Source organism: Danio aesculapii, chromosome 10 (genome assembly GCF_903798145.1).
Source record: "Danio aesculapii chromosome 10, fDanAes4.1, whole genome shotgun sequence".
NCBI lineage: Eukaryota > Metazoa > Chordata > Actinopteri > Cypriniformes > Danionidae > Danio > Danio aesculapii.
This window is the reverse complement of record NC_079444.1, coordinates 41,840,862-41,859,605: the sequence shown is the minus strand read 5'-3', so window position 1 is coordinate 41,859,605 and position 18,744 is coordinate 41,840,862. Positions and strand designations below refer to the sequence as shown.

Here is an 18,744-nt window from a genome sequence, read left to right as displayed (position 1 = left end):
TTTTGTGTTCAACAGCAAAAAGAAACATAAAGATAAAAAAGATTTGGAATCACTTGAGGAAGCATAAATATTTTCATTTTTAGGAGAACTGTCCCTTTAAATAGTATTTCTTTCCATAATATAGATGGTAATGGCTGCTTTTTCCAACATTCTTCAAAATATCTTCTTTTGTGATCAACAGAAGAAAGAAACTGAGAAAACTTTAAAACAACTTTAAGAATGGAGTCGTTTTTGGGTGAACTGTGCCTTTAAATAGAGTTTTTTTGTTTCTACTATTGATGTATATAGCTGCATTTTTCAGCATTCTTCAAAATATCTTCTTTTGTGTTCAACAGCAAAAAGAAACATAAAGATAAAAAAGATTTGGAATCACTTGAGGAAGCATAAATATTTTCATTTTTAGGAGAACTGTCCCTTTAAATAGTATTTCTTTCCATAATATAGATGGTAATGGCTGCTTTTTCCAACATTCTTCAAAATATCTTCTTTTGTGATCAACAGAAGAAAGAAACTGAGAAAACTTTAAAACAACTTTAAGAATGGAGTCGTTTTTGGGTGAACTGTGCCTTTAAATAGAGTTTTTTTGTTTCTACTATTGATGTATATAGCTGCATTTTTCAGCATTCTTCAAAATATCTTCTTTTGTGTTCAACAGCAAAAAGAAACATAAAGATAAAAAAGATTTGGAATCACTTGAGGAAGCATAAATATTTTCATTTTTAGGAGAACTGTCCCTTTAAATAGTATTTCTTTCCATAATATAGATGGTAATGGCTGCTTTTTCCAACATTCTTCAAAATATCTTCTTTTGTGATCAACAGAAGAAAGAAACTGAGAAAACTTTAAAACAACTTTAAGAATGGAGTCGTTTTTGGGTGAACTGTGCCTTTAAATAGAGTTTTTTTGTTTCTACTATTGATGTATATAGCTGCATTTTTCAGCATTCTTCAAAATATCTTCTTTTGTGTTCAACAGCAAAAAGAAACATAAAGATAAAAAAGATTTGGAATCACTTGAGGAAGCATAAATATTTTCATTTTTAGGTGAACTGTCCCTTTAAATAGTATTTCTTTCCATAATATTGATGGTAATGGCTGCTTTTTCCAACATTCTTCAAAATATCTTCTTTTGTGATCAACAGAAGAAACTCATTTCTAATAACTGATTTATTTTCTCTTTGTCATGATGACAGCACATAATATTTGACTAGATATTCTTCAAGATACTAATATTCAGCCTAAAGTGACATTTAAAGGCTTAACTAGGGTAAAGTTAGGTTAATTAGGCAAGTTATTGTATAACTGTGGTTTGTTCTGTAGACTATCCAAAACAAATACTGCTTAAGGGGGCTAATAATATTGACCTTAAAATGGGTTTAAAAAATTAAGAACTGCTTTTATTCCAGCTGAAATAAATCAAATAAGACTTTCTCCAGAAGAAAAAATATTATAGGAAATACTGTGAAAATTTCCTGAATCTGATAAACATCATTTGGGAAATATTTGAAAATGAAATAAAATTTCACAGGAGAGCGAATAATTCTGACTTCACCATCATATAGTAGCTTTTCTGCACATTAAATCAAGTAATAGTTTGTTTATACAGCCGAAGATCAAATGATTAGCCTTCTGTTAAACTTGAATTATTTTTCTAATATTACCCAACTCGTGTTTGACAGAACGAGGACATTTTCACAGTATTTCCTATAATATTTTTTCTTCTGGAGAAAGTCTTATTTCTTTTATTTCAGCTGGATTAAAAGCAATTTCTATGTAATTATTAAGGTCAATAATATTAGCCCCTCTTAAATTTTTTATGTAAGGTCACTTTAAGCGGAATACTAGTATCTTGCAAAATATCAAGAAAATATTACGTACTGTCATCATGACAAAGATAAAAGAAATCAGTTATTAAAAATGTTTAAAATTGTTTTAGAATATTCTTATTTTTAATAATTTTATTATAATTATTATTATTATAATATATTAATAATTTACATTTTTTAAAAAGCACTTAAATATTCGAAAACATTATTGAAAAGGTATTGAAAAAGGGGCAGCATGGTGGCTCAGTGGTTAGCACTGTCGCCTCACAGCAGGAAGGTCGGAGGTGAACTCCCAGCTGGGTCAGTTGGCATTTCTATGTGGAGTTTGTATGTTCTCCTCGTGTTGGCGTGGGTTTCCTCCACAGTCCAAACACATGCGCTATAGGTGAAATGGATTAACTAAACTGGCCGTAGTGAATGAGTGTGTGTGGGTGTTTCCCAGTACTGGCTGGAAGAGCATCTGCTGTGTAAAACATATGCTGGAATAGTTGGCGGTTCATTCCACTGTGGCGACTCCTGATAAATAAGGGACTAAGCAGAAGGAAAATGATTGAATATTTGAAAAAGAATATTTGAAAAATGTTTATTCATATGCAATTATTTTTCTCACTTTAATTAGAACTTCAGGGTAAATGTTTGATTAAGAATGAAGCAGCATAAAAATATTCATAAGTAAAATGTAAAACACTTTTGAAAAACTAATGACTAAAGGTCAAACATAATATAATGCTAATTAAAATGCTAAATATAATCATTCATTCATTGTCCTTCGGGTTAGTCCGTTTATTTATCAGGGTTCGCCACAGTGGAATGAACCGTCAACTATTCCAGCATATGTTTTACGCAGCAGATGCCCTTCCAGCTGCAACCCAGTACTGGGAAACACCCATACATACTCATTCATACACACTCATACACTATGGCCAGTTTTGTTTACCCACTTCCCCTATGGCGCATGTGTTTGGACTGTGGGGGAAACCGGAGCACCCGGAGGAAACCCACGCCAACACAAGGAGAACAGGCAAACTCCACACAGAAATGCGAACTGATCCAGCCAGGACTCGAACCAGCGACCTTCTTGCTGTGAGGCAACAGTGCTAACCACTGAGCCACCGTGCCACCAAGTATATACTCAAAAATGCTTATTCATTTTCTTTTCGGCTTAGTCCCTTTATTAATCTGGGGTTACCACAGCTAAATGAACCGCCAACTTATCCAGCACATGTTTTACGCAGCGGATGCTCTTCCGGCTGCAACCCATTACCAGGAAACACCCATACACACTCATTTTCACACCCACTCACTACAGCCAATTTAGTTTATCCAATTCACCTATAGCATCCGGAGGAAACCCACGCCAATACGGGGAGAACATGCAAACTCCACACAGAAATGCCTACTGGACCAATTAGTAAAAAACTAACGACTATAAAACATTGCTAAATAAAATGCTAAATATAATCATTGTTTATTAAAATATGCAGTTTTTTAATTATTAATGCTGCTATTCAGGTTTTTCTCTGCATCCTTTAAGTGGAATGTAAGATTGAAGTCAAAATAATGTTTGTAAACTATTACCGTAAACAATGTCTTTTTTTTGTAACACCACAGATTAAAAATAGAGCATAAATAGACTTAAAAATAGTGATATGTATATAATACCCACAATAAGATACTTAATGTCATATTGGACAGCCCTAGCTGATAATACAACACTGATACACACTCTGATAAATGGAGAAAGCCAGGAATTGACTTCTGAACATCTGATACATGGGACCTTCTGGCCTAAAGAGACAAAAGCAGAGAGTAGAGATGAAATAAAAGCTGGGAAAATCAAAAGGATGGAAATTGAGCATGTGAAACACTTACCATGTCAACATAACACCTGATAAAAAAGTTGAGACGTAGTGATGTGACACCCACCATCCTTTAATTCTAGAAATGAATAATGATGAAATAAAAAATACGTTAAACAAACTTAATTAAATACACACAAATTAAATATTAAACAAATATTTTCAGCACCATAACAATAAATTAAAAATATAAATTACACATACTTTTTCTGATCACAATGTTTATCACGATATAGTAGCTTTTCGGCAAATTTAATCAATTAATAGTTTATTTATAGAGCCGAAGATCAAATGATTAGCCTTCTGTTACATAATATAACAAAATAATAAAATAAACACAAATAAAAAACACCAAATGATAAAAACTACAAATCAGTTTTTCATTCTGAGAAATAAACAAATAAATAAGTTAATAAATAAACAAGTAAATAAATAAGTAAATATGCAGATAAATGAACAAATAAATAAAGTAAATAAATAAACAAGTAAATACGTAAATAAGCAAATAAACAAAGTAAATAAACAAACAAATAAGTAAGTAAATAAATAAATAAGTAGATAATGAATATATAAATAAGTAAATAATAAGTAAATAAGCAAATAAACAAAGTAAATAAATAAACAAATAAGTAAGTAAACAAATAAATAAGTAGATAATGAATATATAAATAAGTAAATAAGTAAATAAGCAAATAAACAAAGTAAATAAATAAACAAATAAGTAAATAAATAAGTAGATAATGAATATATAAATAAGTAAATAATAAGTAAATAAGCAAATAAACAAAGTAAATAAATAAACAAATAAGTAAGTAAACAAATAAATAAGTAGATAATGAATATATAAATAAGTAAATAATAAGTAAATAAGCAAATAAACAAAGTAAATAAATAAACATATAAGTAAACAAATAAATAAGTAGATAATGAATATATAAATAAGTAAATGATAAGTAAATAAGTAAATAAGCAAATAAACAAAGTAAATAAATAAACAAATAAGTAAGTAAGTAAATAAATAAGTAGATAATGAATATATAAATAAGTAAATAATAAGTAAATAAGCAAATAAACAAAGTAAATAAATAAACAAATAAGTAAGTAAACAAATAAATAAGTAGATAATGAATATATAAATAAGTAAATAATAAGTAAATAAGTAAATAAGCAAATGAACAAAGTAAATAAATAAACAAATAAGTAAATAAATAAATAAGTAGATAATGAATATATAAATAAGTAAATAATAAGTAAATAAGCAAATAAACAAATAAATAAAGTAAATAAATAAATAAACAAGTAAATACGTAAATAAGCAAATAAAAATAAAGTAAATGAATAAACAAATAAGTAAATAACTAACTAAATAAATAGATAAATAAATAAAGCAAATAAATAGGTAAACAAGTAAATGAATAAGCAAATATATAAATAAATAAACAAATAAGCAAGTAAATAAATAAGTAAATAAATAAATAAACAAGTAATTAAATGAATCAATAAATCAACAAGTAAATAAATAAATAAGCAAACAAATAAATGAATCAATACATAAACCAGTAAATAAATAAATAAGCAAATAAACATATAATTAAATAAATAAATAAGTAAATAAATAAATAAGTAGATAAATGAATAAGTAAAATGAATAAGTAAATGAATAAGTAAATAAGCAAATACATAAATAAATAAATAAGTAGATAAAGCAGCAAATAAATAAATAAATAATAAGATAAACAAACAAACAAATAAATAAGTAAATAAAGCAAATAAAAAAATAAATAAGCAAATAAAAAACAAAAAGCAAATAAATAAATAAACAAATAAGTAAATAAAAAAATAAAAAGCAAATAAATAAATAAACAAATAAGTAAATAAGCAAATAAATAAGTTCATAAGTAATTAATCAAATAAACAAATAAAATCTCAACCAATTAAAAGAAAACAAAAAAAATCACAGTGCAACAAATAAATAAAAATAACACTTTTATTTAAAGGAATAAATATAAAAAACTAACATACACAAGAACGATCTATCTCTATATGAAAAGCAAAGCAACACTGTTTATATAAATGAATAAATCTATATTTTTAGAGGTAATCATGAACTCACCGTGAGCCGTTGCTTCTGAGGATACTCTCTCTTATTGTCAATGTGCAATAATACCACACCAATAGAAAGTTGAAGATTTCATCTGTGACCCTGTGAACGTCACATCGGCCTGTTAGACTCCAAAAAGCACATTCACCTCCTCAAAACAACATGATTTAATCACGCAAATCTCTTTCTTACCGGTAGTTCAAAAGGAAGAGGCAGGTGACGGCACCAAACATTAGGATTATAGTCATATAAAGTTTGAACTTCTCATATTCATCTTTGTATGCAAACCTGTTAAAGAAAACAATAAATAAATGAAAATCAGCAATTTAGCATGGGGAAATCTCAATGCACACGCTCACATCTGACTCACTTGGCTTGATTGCTGAGAAGTGTGACATTCACGTTTCCAAGGACCAAATTTAGGTACAATCTGAAAAGACAACAGTGCACATTATTTATTATCAATAATTTATCCATGCACGACGTACAGTATTATTAGACCTGTCAATCACATGAGATTAACCAATAGCAACCCACAACTATCCAATCAATTCCCATTGGACACAATTTAAAGGTTGCACAACATCAAGAGGAGGAGAATGTGTGCATGTGCAATAGTCACGTCGCAAAATGTGCAATGTTTAATTGGGATTATAGTTTAACCATAAATAAAAACCTTTACAATTTAACCATAATGAAGTGAATGATTTTCATCTGCATGTGTTTTTAAGGTCTGTGACTGCATGTGTGAGCAATTCAAGAGGGTTTGAAATATTCAGACACAAGAAATTGTACTATTTGTAACTTTAATTAAGATTAAGTCACACTTTACAACAAGGTTTCATTAGTTAATGTATTTACTAACATGAACTAATTATGTACAACACTAGTACAGCATTTATTAATCATGGTTCTAATGCATTATTAACAAATTCATGCATGTTAATATTAGTTAATGCACCGTGAGTTAACATAAACTAATGATAAACAACTGTATTTTCATGAACAAATACTGTAGCAAATGCATTTTTCATTGTTTGTTTATGTTAGTATATGCATTACCATGTGTTAGCATTGTTTTGCTAGTGCTGACAAATAAATAAATAAATAATTTAAAAAAATTAATAAATACAGTGTTCAGCATATATAAGTACACCCCTCACAGATCTCTCTTTTAAATTCATATTTTTAATAGGAAGCTTTACATTATCATATTTGTGCATATATATATAGATTAGTCGGTATTGAAGCCAAATCTGGAGCTTATCTAACAAAATAACTTACAATAACGGAACAAAAACTAGTACAGCCAAATGTATATGTTATAGAGAAAATATTAAATACAAATTAAAAACAAAACAAGAATCAAGAGACGCAAGAAAACAATGAAAGATTTTGTTGAAATTTTGTAGTTTGTATTTATTTATTTTTTGCAATATTTAGCTTGAATTTTATTGTATTATCTTTCAATTTCTAAATATGTTTGGTGACTATAATATTATTTTAATAAATATGTCTGTTTAATAAATCTGTTTTGTTTAAATGCACCAGAATACATGGCCTATATTCACTGAGAAATGGAGAAAAATACTCATTTTCAAAATGGGCTGTCTCTATTATACTGATACTGATTTATTTATATATCAAAACATAAATGCACAGAGAAAGTATATGTTCGTTATGGATGTGACATCTCTCTGTTATGGATGTGACCGATGTGAAATTGCCACTTGTGTGACTTTGGTAATCAAATATATTTGTTTGAAAACTGTTAAAACACTGACAGATACATTTTTTAGTATTTTTAAAGTACAGTAAAATATGTATATATGTACTGTATGTATGTATGTATGTATGTATGTATGTATGTATATATATATACAAGCGCTGTTAAACAATTGAATACACTAAATTGGCATACAAAATACAAATTTTTATTTACATAATGTAATTATACTCTGTGTATAAACAATGTGCAAATAATAATAAATATACAAAATGCAAAGACTACAAAATCTAAATATTTATATATAGAGTGCTCGTCATAATTGAGTACACCCCGTTTTGAAAAGGAATATTTTTATAAATTTTTCAGTGAATATAGGTCATATATTTTGGTGCATTTGAACAAAACACATGTATTAAACAGATATATTCTTTTTAATATAAAGCTATTCAAGTCCTCTGGTGAAATTGCAGAGGTTGCCACACTGGAATGAACCGCCAACTTATCCAGCATATGTTTTACGCAGAGGATGCCTTTACAACTGCAACCCAGTACTGGGAAACACCCATACACTCTCCTTCACACACACTTATACACTATGGCCAATTAAGTGTATTCAATTCCCCTATAGCGCATGTGTTTGGACTGTGTGGGAAATTGAAACACCCAGAGGAAGCCCACGCTAACATGGGGAGAACATGCAAACTCCACACAGAAATGGCCCAGCCGGGACTCAAACCAGCGACCTCCTTGCTGTGAGGCGACAGTGCTAACCACTGAGCCGCACTCAAAAAGTTGCTTGACTTAAAAATACACCATAAAAGAGAAGAAAGGACTATTGCAACTTCTGCTTCACGCCAATTTTAAGATAGCAGAAAACCCTCTAAACCAAACCCCAGAGCTGTGGTCATTAAAATATCACTGACAAAATGAAGAACTCACCCGTTCCTCTTTGGCAAATACGCCTCCATGTCAAAAAAGACATTTTGCCTTTCTTTAATTTGGACCTGCAGGTCATTTATCACCTCCGAATCTTTACCGCTGCAACTTTTCTTACACCTGTTGTCAACAAAAAGAGGAAAAAGTTAATGTATGTTGAGGCCCTGATGTACTTTACATGAACCTGAACAATGAACCGACATCACTTAGAAGAAAACCAAGCTCAAATTAAACTACTTTGAAATGCGTTTCCCTTTATAGAAATGTTTGATTGGGTTAGTAAACAACTTTAAATTCCCATTGGCCCATAGTGATGATGCAATAAGTGGGCGTGTCTATAAGACTCCGCCTACTTGAAGCTGAAATCTTCTCCAATTCATTTCTCCTGTTTGTTCCATCATCAAAAATATAAACACTGACTTAATGCAAATTTAAGGTGTATTTCTAACTAAATGCTAATTGATTTTCAGGTTTCATACGGGCAAACTTTGTCAAAACAACGTACAGTATAAAATGCTTTATAAACAAACATGATGTAAAATTAAATTGATATTTTCATTTATCAAATATCAACATCAGTATGATCAGATGCTTTCTGAACTGCTGGTTTTGCACTGTTTTCATTGTTATTTATTTAATAATTTACAGGACAACATGCAGCAAATACCATATTCATCCAAATGTTGCTCTCTGTACCACGTCACATTAATAAACCACTGGAAAACCATTCAACTTCTTTAAAAAGCAGGTTGTATGGTATTTTAAGGTGTCCTAATATTGTGTTGGGGGTCTCCACAACAGGTTTAGATGCTTTTAAGATGAGAAAACACTGTAATATTCCTTTTTAGGGATGTAATATTAGAACTACATTGCAATGATTTAAATACGGTTCATTTGAATCAATTCAGAGCTTAAAATCTCTAAGCTCCCCCCAGGGCTGTGCGATTTGGGGAAAATATCCAATTGTGATTTTTTTGATGAATATTGCGATTTGATTTGCGATTTAACTTTGTGGTCAAACTTTAGCTCAATAATCTGTAAGCTGCGGCAACAATTCTGCGACAGCTCTTAGAAATGACCTGTTTTTGTTCGGTGTCTGTGACTTTAAAACCAAAATATTCCCATATCACAGACATGCTGTTTTTCTTTGATATGAATTTGTCTATTAAAGGCCCTGAAGCAGCAGACGCTATCATCCCACTTGTCCGCGTTTTCCTGTTTGTTTTTATTGTGGCTGTTCAGCATAGTTCGGTTGCACAATTCTGATTGGGCAAAACAAAAACGCGCTCACTTAATTGGCTTGTAAGACTGTCACACAGACGGCAGTCACACGTTTGCTCTGGGTGGAGGAATAGAAATGATACATATATATTTCATATTGCAGCGATTGCAGTTCGATTTAATCGCACAGCTCTACTCCTCCCCCTTCCATAAGCCAGCTTTGCTCTGACTGGTCATCTGACCAAGTCCAATCTGATTGGTCTTTCTGTATCTATTCCATGTCCGAAAGTCTTCGTATGTCACAAGAAAGTGGGGATTATGCAAATGAGTTACTTTGATTGTGTTTGCGTAAATCAGTAGCAGTAAAAAGACTCAAAAATATAACAATTTGTTAAGGCGATTCAGAGCAGACTTTCTTTTGAGAGACAATATCTTCATTTATCATGCATTTAGCTGATTAACAACTTTGCAGACAGTTTGCACTGTTACAAAAGGCAAACAAAATATCTTTTGGAAACCCACATGACCTGCTCTTTATTGAAGCATTGGGTGTATTCATGGCAACATATCTACTAAGTATTCAATATACACTCACTGGTCACTTTATTAGGCATATCTTACTAGTAACGGGTTGAACCCCTTTTTGCCTTTAGAACTGCCTTAATCCTTCGTGTTATAGATTCAACAAGGTACTGGAAATATTCCTCAGAGATTTTGCTCCATATTGACATGATAGCATCACACAGTTGCTGCAGATTTGTCGGCTGCACATCCATAATGAGAATCTCCCGTTCCACCACATCCCAAAGGTGCTCTATTGGATTGAGCTCTGGTAACTGTGGAGGCCATTTAAGTATAGTGAACTCATTGTCATGTTCAAGAAACCAGTCTGAGATGATTCGTGCTTTATGACATGGTGCGTTATCCTGCTGGAAGTAGCCATCAGAAGATGAGTATACTGTGGTCATAAAGGGATGGACATGGTCAGCAACAATACTCAGGTAGGCTGTGGCGTTGACACAATGTTCAGTTGGTACTAATGAGCCCAGAGTGTGTCAAGAAAATATCCTCCACACCATTACACCACCACCACCACCACCAGCCTGAACCATTGATACAAGGCAGGATAGATCCATGTTTTCATGTTGTTGATGCCTAAATCTGACTCTAAGATCCGAATGTCACAGCAGAAATGGAGACTCATCAGACCAGGCAACGTTTTTCCAATTTTCTATTGTCCAGTTTTGGTGAGCCTGTGTGAATTGTAGCATCAGTTTCCTGTTCTTAGCTGACAGGAGTGGCACCCGGTGTGGTCTTCTGCTGCTGTAGCCCATCTGCCTCAAGGTTGGATGTGTTGTGAGTACAGAGATGTTCTTCTGCAGACCTTGGTTGTAACGAGTGGTTATTTGAGCTACTGTGGCCTTTCTATCAGGTGGAACCAGTTTGGCCATTCTCCTATCACCTCTGGCATCAACAAAGCATTGCCGCCCACAGAACTGGCGCTCACCAACCATGCCACATTCAAAGTCACTTAAGTCCCCTTTCTCCCCCATTCTGATGCTCGGTTTAAACTGCAGCAGATCGTCTTGACCATGTCTACATGCCTAAATGCATTGAGTTGCTGCCATGTGATTGGCTGATTATAAATTTGCATTAACGAGCAGATGGACAGGTGTACCTAACAAAGTGGCCGGTGAGTGTATAATTTACAAATCACATTAATATAATTTCTTAACAATAATGCATTGTGCAAAAAAACATACAAATAATAACAACACTGACAGATCTTTCAGTTTGATCAATCATTAATAATCTAAAATTCCCCTGCTCTAAAAATAAGTATATAAGTATGTATATCTCTTCTGTAAGATCTGAAAGCGTGTTCATACTTATGAAGGCTCTGCTTGAGGTCTTTCAGGCCTTTTCTCTGTTTGCTAATGGCACTGCTGCATATGGCCTGCAGGTTCGTCAGCTCCTCCAGCTTCTGTCTGTAAACTTTGTGCGTTTCCTAAAATACAAAAACACATTGGTACTCGGCATGAAATCAAAATGTTCCCTAAAACATGCATGACCTTTCGGTGTGCCCATGACATCTTCTGAACGCTTTATTTTAAGCAGGAGGCATTTTAATCACGGGTCACTCCATTACAGCTCTATATTTAAACAGTCATTTTAACAAAGATTGCTCTGGGATAATACCACAGTACTGAATGAAACCACCATGATCAAGTGGCGTGATGTATTAACACTTAGATTTAACATCAGGTCAGAATCAGTATGTTAGGCTCATTGACGTACTTTATTATACACCAATATTTCTGAAATTCACTTTACTTGCATTTATTATTACTACTAGGGCTGCACAATATATCGTTAAGCATCAATTTTACAATGTGTGAAGGAACGTGCAATATTCACATCGCAGGATCTGTAATGTGGAGTCAGGATTATAGCTGACCAGGCAGATACAATTGTGTAGTCATTTCAGTTTACCATAAAAACCTGTACTAATTGTGTGTGTTTTAAGGCCTGTGACTGTGTAAGCATTTATAATGAGTTTAAAGCATTTGAGCGCAAGGATTTATTGCATTTTGTAGCTTTAACAAACATTAATTTTCTTTATTAATGTATATAATGAAGACTATACAACTTTATTCTTTGTTTGATCATTTTATTTCTGTACATGAATACTGTTAGACTCCTTCATCAGAGTTTATATGAATCAGAGAGTAAAATTCAATACCTTTTAAGACCTTTTTTAAGACTCTTTGCATACATTTTAAGACCTTAAAAACACAAAACACTGGCGAGATTTTAACTTACAGTATATTTACTAAATATTAATGTAAGAAACTAATCCAAAACTCAAACATCATTCATATACTGAATAAAAATCGAGTAAATCTAGCTAATACCGCAGGTTTGCACCTATAGAACTGCAGAAATGATGGTGTTGCCTTGAATACTGCAGTAAACAAATCAGCATGATGTCAAATCTAGCATGACTTCATTAATTTCATAAACTACACAGCATCCTGATATTCACAGATTTAATTCAGGCAAACTTTAGCATTCAACCATACATTGCATAATCAAAAATGATATAAGATTTAATTCCTGGCAAAATAGCATGTAAAACTTTTTACTATTTATTTTATAATATAATTTTTAAATTGCTCTACATTGATTCATCAACTTTTAATATTTTTTAAGACCCCGCAGACACTAGTCATGGGATGGTTACCGGGTTCAAAGTTTACCACGGTTTGAAATAGTAAAGGTTTTAATATTGTTAAAATGTTCTGTTATACCGTTCCCAACATATATGCAAGGTGTTTTTCATGTTTTTTTTTATTTGTTGTAAATAAATCTGTAATCTAGAGAGTCAATGATTTATTTTAACTATTAGCCTGACGTGTTTCTGTTCCAAAATATTATATCTTATTTCTTAAAATAAAATAAACCGTGTTCAATGGGGCAAGTTTTTGTTTGTTTGTTTGTTTGTTTTACCCAGACATTTAAAAATAACATATTTTATAGTAGTAATCTCAATACCGTGATACCATGGTGTTTTTATTTAAGCTTATCATACCATCAGAAACGTATACTGGACCATGCTTAGCGGACACCCTGTTCATTTATACTGTTGCTCTACTGTATTTATCTATGCTGGTTATTAGTCTATTATATTTTCTGTAGATACACTCCTCTAAAAAATCTTCCCATGCAATATAAATGTACTAATAATTTCAAAATAAAGCTATATAAGTTATTTGGTGAAATAAAAGAAATAGCAGAAAATAAAAATATTTCAATGTATGTTTTCCCTATATCGTGCAGCCCTAATTTGTACTATGTATATAAAACCACTTTCGGGAATTTTATTTGACCTAGAAACCAAAATAAGACGTCCCATCTTTGTCCCATGTAGGCATGGGTCGGTGTTAGTTTCTGGCAGTATGATAACCTTGGATAAAAATATCACGGTATTGTGATTACTCCTCTAAAATAAGTTCTTTTTAAACAGAGTGCCTGTGGGGTCTTAAATAGTATTAAAGTATTAAAAGTTGATGAATCAATGTAGAGAAATTTAAGGCCCTTAAAAAATAGTAAAAAGTCTTACATGCTACTTTGCCAGGAATTAAATCTTATATCATTTTTGATTATGCAATGTATGGTTGAATGCTAAAGTTTGCCTGAATTAAATCTGTGAATATGAGGATGCTGTGTAGTTTATGAAATCAATGATATCCAGCAAGAGTTCATATCATGCTGATTTGTTTACTGCAGTAATCAAGGCAACATCATTATTTCTGCAGTTCTATAGGTGCAAACCTGCTGGATTAGCATTTTTATTCAGCATATGAATAACGTTGTAGTTTAGGTTTCGTTTCTTATAATCATTCATTCCCTCATTTACCTTCGGCTTAGTCTCTTATTTATCAGGGGACGCCACAGTGGAATGAACCGCCAACTATCCCGGCATATGTTTTACAATGCCCTTCCAGCTGCAACCCAGTACTGGGAAACACCCACACACACTCATTCTCACACACACACTCATACGCTACAGCCAATTTAGTTTATTCAATTCACCCATAGCGCATGTGTTTGGACTGTGGGATACCGGAGCACCCGGATGAAACCCACACGAACACGTGGAGAACATGCAATCTCCACACAGAAATGCCAACTGACCCAGCCAGGACTCAAACCAGCAACCTTATAGCTGTGAAATAACAGTGCTAACCACTGAGCCACCGTGCTGCTTCATACAATCAGTATTTAGTAGTTACATCTCGCCAGTGTTTCCAGCTGAAACCTAAAGTGGTTATAAGGTCTTAAACTGTATAGAGAGTCTTAAAGGTTATTGAATTTCACTCTCTTATTGCTGTATATACTCTGTTTAAATGTCTGAGTAACAAACAACAACAACTTGAACACAATATATTTAATTTTGGGAAAGATTAAAATGATTTTGGAACAGTAAATACGCCAGGCTAAATAATTAGAATAAATCATTGACCTCTGCTGTCTTCATTAGTTTTAAACCACAGATTTCTTTACAACACATAAATAAACCTTACATTTACCTTAGGAATGGTATAGCAGATAGTTTTAGCTGTTTTAAAACTTTGATTTTCCAAACCGTGGTAAACCTTGAACCTGGTTATCGTCCTATGCCTAGTCCCATGTGCAAATATGTTAAATATGTAAAATATTTTAAATGTTTAAAATATTTTAAATATTCAAATTTACATAATGAGCAGTATTTAAGTTCCTCTTTCATTTTAAAAGCAAAACCATTTCCCTCATGAACAAACACTAAACTATAGTAAATACACTGTAAAACCCAAAAAAGGAAGGTAACTCAAACCACTTGAGTAAACCGATTGCAACAAACCATTTAAGTTTAAAAACCCTTATCAAATGAGTAGCATTGACTTCCAGTAAACATTGAGTTAACTACACTCATTTCATTTGATAAAGTTGACTGTTGGGTTTTACAGTGTATTAAATTGATAGAAAATACTACAGTAAACATACTTTAGTAAAATGTATTATATTGTATATATTATAGTATTTACAACTCTTAGTTAATGAATGCTACAGCATACTGTATATTCAACAATTAATAAACTAATAAATACTATAGTATAGCTCAGTAGCTCAGTTTTACTACAATAAACTGGTGTATATGTTTAGTATATATATATATATATATATATATATATATATATATATATATATATATATATATATATATATATATATATATATATATATATATATATATATATATATATATATATGTGTGTGTGTGTATATATATATATGGTTATAGAAAACTCAGTAGAGTATTTGGTAATTTTTAATTTTACTATGGTTGTTGTATAACTATAGCATTACCACAACTGATTAATTCAAGTTCTTTACTATAGTATGAGTCAAAAACACTGTAGTATTTATTATATTCATTGGCACATTAATATTGGCACTGTGGAAAAATAAATGTATATAATCTAGTTTCAAATGAACAATAATCTACATATAAGTGAAAAGTTCTATTCTTTGGTTGTTGATTATATTATTTTATTAACAGCCCAGCCATGAGAGACATTAACCTTTGGCTTTCTGACTACAGGCTAAGCCAAAGTGATGCAAACGCTATGGTCAGGCTTTTAACGACTCTGCTTTTGTCTTTGGGTGATGCTTTCAGGCTAAAGAAACCACTTTTGTTGATTAACTTGTGTGGTCAGTAGCTGGGCCGGTTTCTAACACCTATATGCTGGTTATCATGCCGACTCCAATACTGAATTTGCATGCTTTGTTTAGCCATCTCCTCTCCTCCTAAGAAGACAATATGGACAAGACAATCATTTGTCCTAATTCAGACTTGTGATAAAACTCGCAGAATGTAGACCTCCAATAGGCTCTGCAGACACATGGACTTCTTGAAGACGCTGTATGACTGCAGACTAACCAACACGGCTAAATAAGGAAGATTCTGCTTGTTTCAAGTCTCCTGGACTGGGTTCGCTCTATATTCACTCATTTATTTTTTTACAACAGCACATAATATTCATTTTTTGTTTCCACATTATGTTATTATAAGATTCTGACGGTATGATAACCTTGGATAAAATATCACGGTTTCACAATATTGTGATTACTGCTCTAAAATATGTTGTTTTTAAATGTGTGTGTAAAAAACAACAACATTTTCCCCCATTGAATATGCTCTATTTTATTTTAAGAAATATTTAGCAACCGTAGCTTTTGAAGTCGATGGTCATTTTAGCTGGAAATACTGTTGCCTTAAAAAACTAAATAAAATAGTAGTGAAAACCACATAAATTATAATAAAATAGCTTACATATACTGTAGGAACGATATAATATAAAGTTTTAGCGGTTTTAAAACCTTGACTTTTCCAAATCGCTGTAAACTTTGAAAATGGTTATCGTCTCATGCCTACTTCCCTCTGGAAGGAGATGTAGAGTCCCTAAGTGTAGGTTGAACCGATATAAGAAATCCTTTGTAGCTGTTTCAGTGGGTTTATTTAACACGAATTTATCTTAATTAGCGTTATAATTATTGTAACTACTGTATTGTTTGACTTTATGTCTGCAGCAACATGGTGATGCCCATAACAAATTCCCAGTGAAGGACAATAAAGTTTACCACTACTACCAGGGCTCAACAATAAAGACTGCCTGATGGCCTGGGGCCAGCGTGCGAGGCGTTTGGGACAGTAGACAGGATTGTTACTGGCCTGATCTGTCCTGCCTTGTAATAAAAGTTCAATTTGCCTGTGACTATTTGTAAGTTGCGTATGAATACAGCTTTAGAATCGAGAAACAGCTTGTGCTTTTAAGCCTTTAAATGCTACCTTCTCTGTGCTGTCATAAACACCCTTTTGCTTTGCGGTTCCTCTTATCTGAATTGAGGTAAAGTTGGTTTTATACTCGCACATTCGTTCAGTGACAGCTCCATACATTGTTTACTATGGTACATTGAATATTCAGACTGAAATCACATGTAAGTATGACTTTAAAACAACATTAGCACTATTAAATTGACTGTAAACAATGCTGTACTTTGATGGTTGTTGGCTGCTAATGTGATTTCACTATTTAGAATTTGCAATGAATACTTTTCTGAAATTATATTATTAAGGAGAAAGTCTGAATGTCAAACCAACTTTACTTCAATTTAGCAAAGTACAACATTGCTCACTGTCAATTAAATAGTGCTAATGTTGTTTTGAAGTCATAATTGCATATGATTTCAGAATGAATATTCAAAGTGGCATTGTAGACAATATAGGAACCGTGTCAAAAGATGTCACTGTTCAAAAACAAATGAATGTGCGAATATTAAACAAACTTTACCTCAATCTTATCTGATTAGATGTTGTGAGCATGGCGCTTTTTAAAAACCAGTACAGCAAAGTGACAGCAACATCAAATTATGAGGCTAAAATAATGTGTTGGAAGCAGATATTTACGTGGGTACACCGCGATTTGCTCATTATACATTTATTAACATTTAAAAAATATTTAAATTCTAGTTTCAAACACATTTTCGACACATTATCTAAGACATGTGGCTAAGAAATAGCTATTAACTTTTACTTTTTTATTTTTTTTGGTGGGTCCAGTGAAAATATTGGCAGGGCAAGTAAAAATCTGAACCGCTGGTCCAATCGGGCCAGTAGAAAAAATCCTCAGCGTTGAATCCCTGACTAGTTCTACACAAGTTCCTATAGTAACTTCCATGTGTGTTAAAAAAACTTATCTTTGGCCTGTATACAATATATTTATATCAGATATAATATTTAATGTTTTTTTACAAGGAAGTCTAAGATAATTGAAACAATGCGAAAGTGCTATCATGAATTGTGTCCCAAAAACGTAGTATTCCCAAGGTAATTTGCTTTAAAAGGCACTTTTTCCAAGGCATTCAAACCCCTGGAGCTTCATGAACCATCTCTCATTCATTTTGAGCTTCATCATACTGTAATCTGACCTTGATAACAGAAATAGATCATTTTAACAGTTAAGCAACAACTCTTGGTTAACATCTAACCTAGTTTAACCAGTCGTGAACCATTATCAGAATTACTTAAGTAACACACCACGTTCATTCAAAACCGAGCAGATACACAAAGACAATGCTTATTATTTTGTATTTCTACTATATATTATAGAAAGATGATACAGATTTGATACACATGTACAGTAACAATAGAAATCAGTTCATCTGATGAGCTAAAGCCTGCTAGCCGCATCATAAACATCCAAAACACACACGGCTGCTTCTTTAAAAGCTTATTAATTCATATTTTGGTTAACGAAGCACAAATATTACGTATATCCGTTCAGCTCAAACCTGTAATTGCTGATATTCTTGCTCTATTTCTGTCCATTCACTTTGACATCTCTCCAGTGACATTGTACCCGTCCGCGTTAGCGCTGCGGTGCCGCTTAACTGCCGCTAGTAGGCGCTCCAGCCATTTATATAAGCTCCGCTTCCTCCGTGTCAGCCAATCACACCCGAGCATTAGGTT

General features: G+C 32.3%; 1 protein-coding gene across 1 annotated transcript in view; it reads right to left on the bottom strand.

Moving 5' to 3' along the window:
- The window catches only part of tmem120b (transmembrane protein 120B), a 32,303-nt gene extending 13,630 nt beyond the window's left edge, over positions 1-18,673 (bottom strand). The window contains exons 1-8 of the mRNA XM_056466525.1: positions 18,567-18,673; positions 11,561-11,679; positions 8,454-8,570; positions 6,156-6,215; positions 5,978-6,073; positions 5,798-5,887; positions 3,698-3,763; positions 3,552-3,613 (exon numbers count right to left, since the gene is read on the bottom strand). Coding sequence (XP_056322500.1) covers positions 3,552-3,613; positions 3,698-3,763; positions 5,798-5,887; positions 5,978-6,073; positions 6,156-6,215; positions 8,454-8,570; positions 11,561-11,679; positions 18,567-18,629 — 673 coding nt within the window. The 5' untranslated portion in view covers positions 18,630-18,673. The remainder of the gene's footprint in view (positions 1-3,551; positions 3,614-3,697; positions 3,764-5,797; positions 5,888-5,977; positions 6,074-6,155; positions 6,216-8,453; positions 8,571-11,560; positions 11,680-18,566) is intronic.
- Positions 18,674-18,744: the final 71 nt, after the last annotated feature.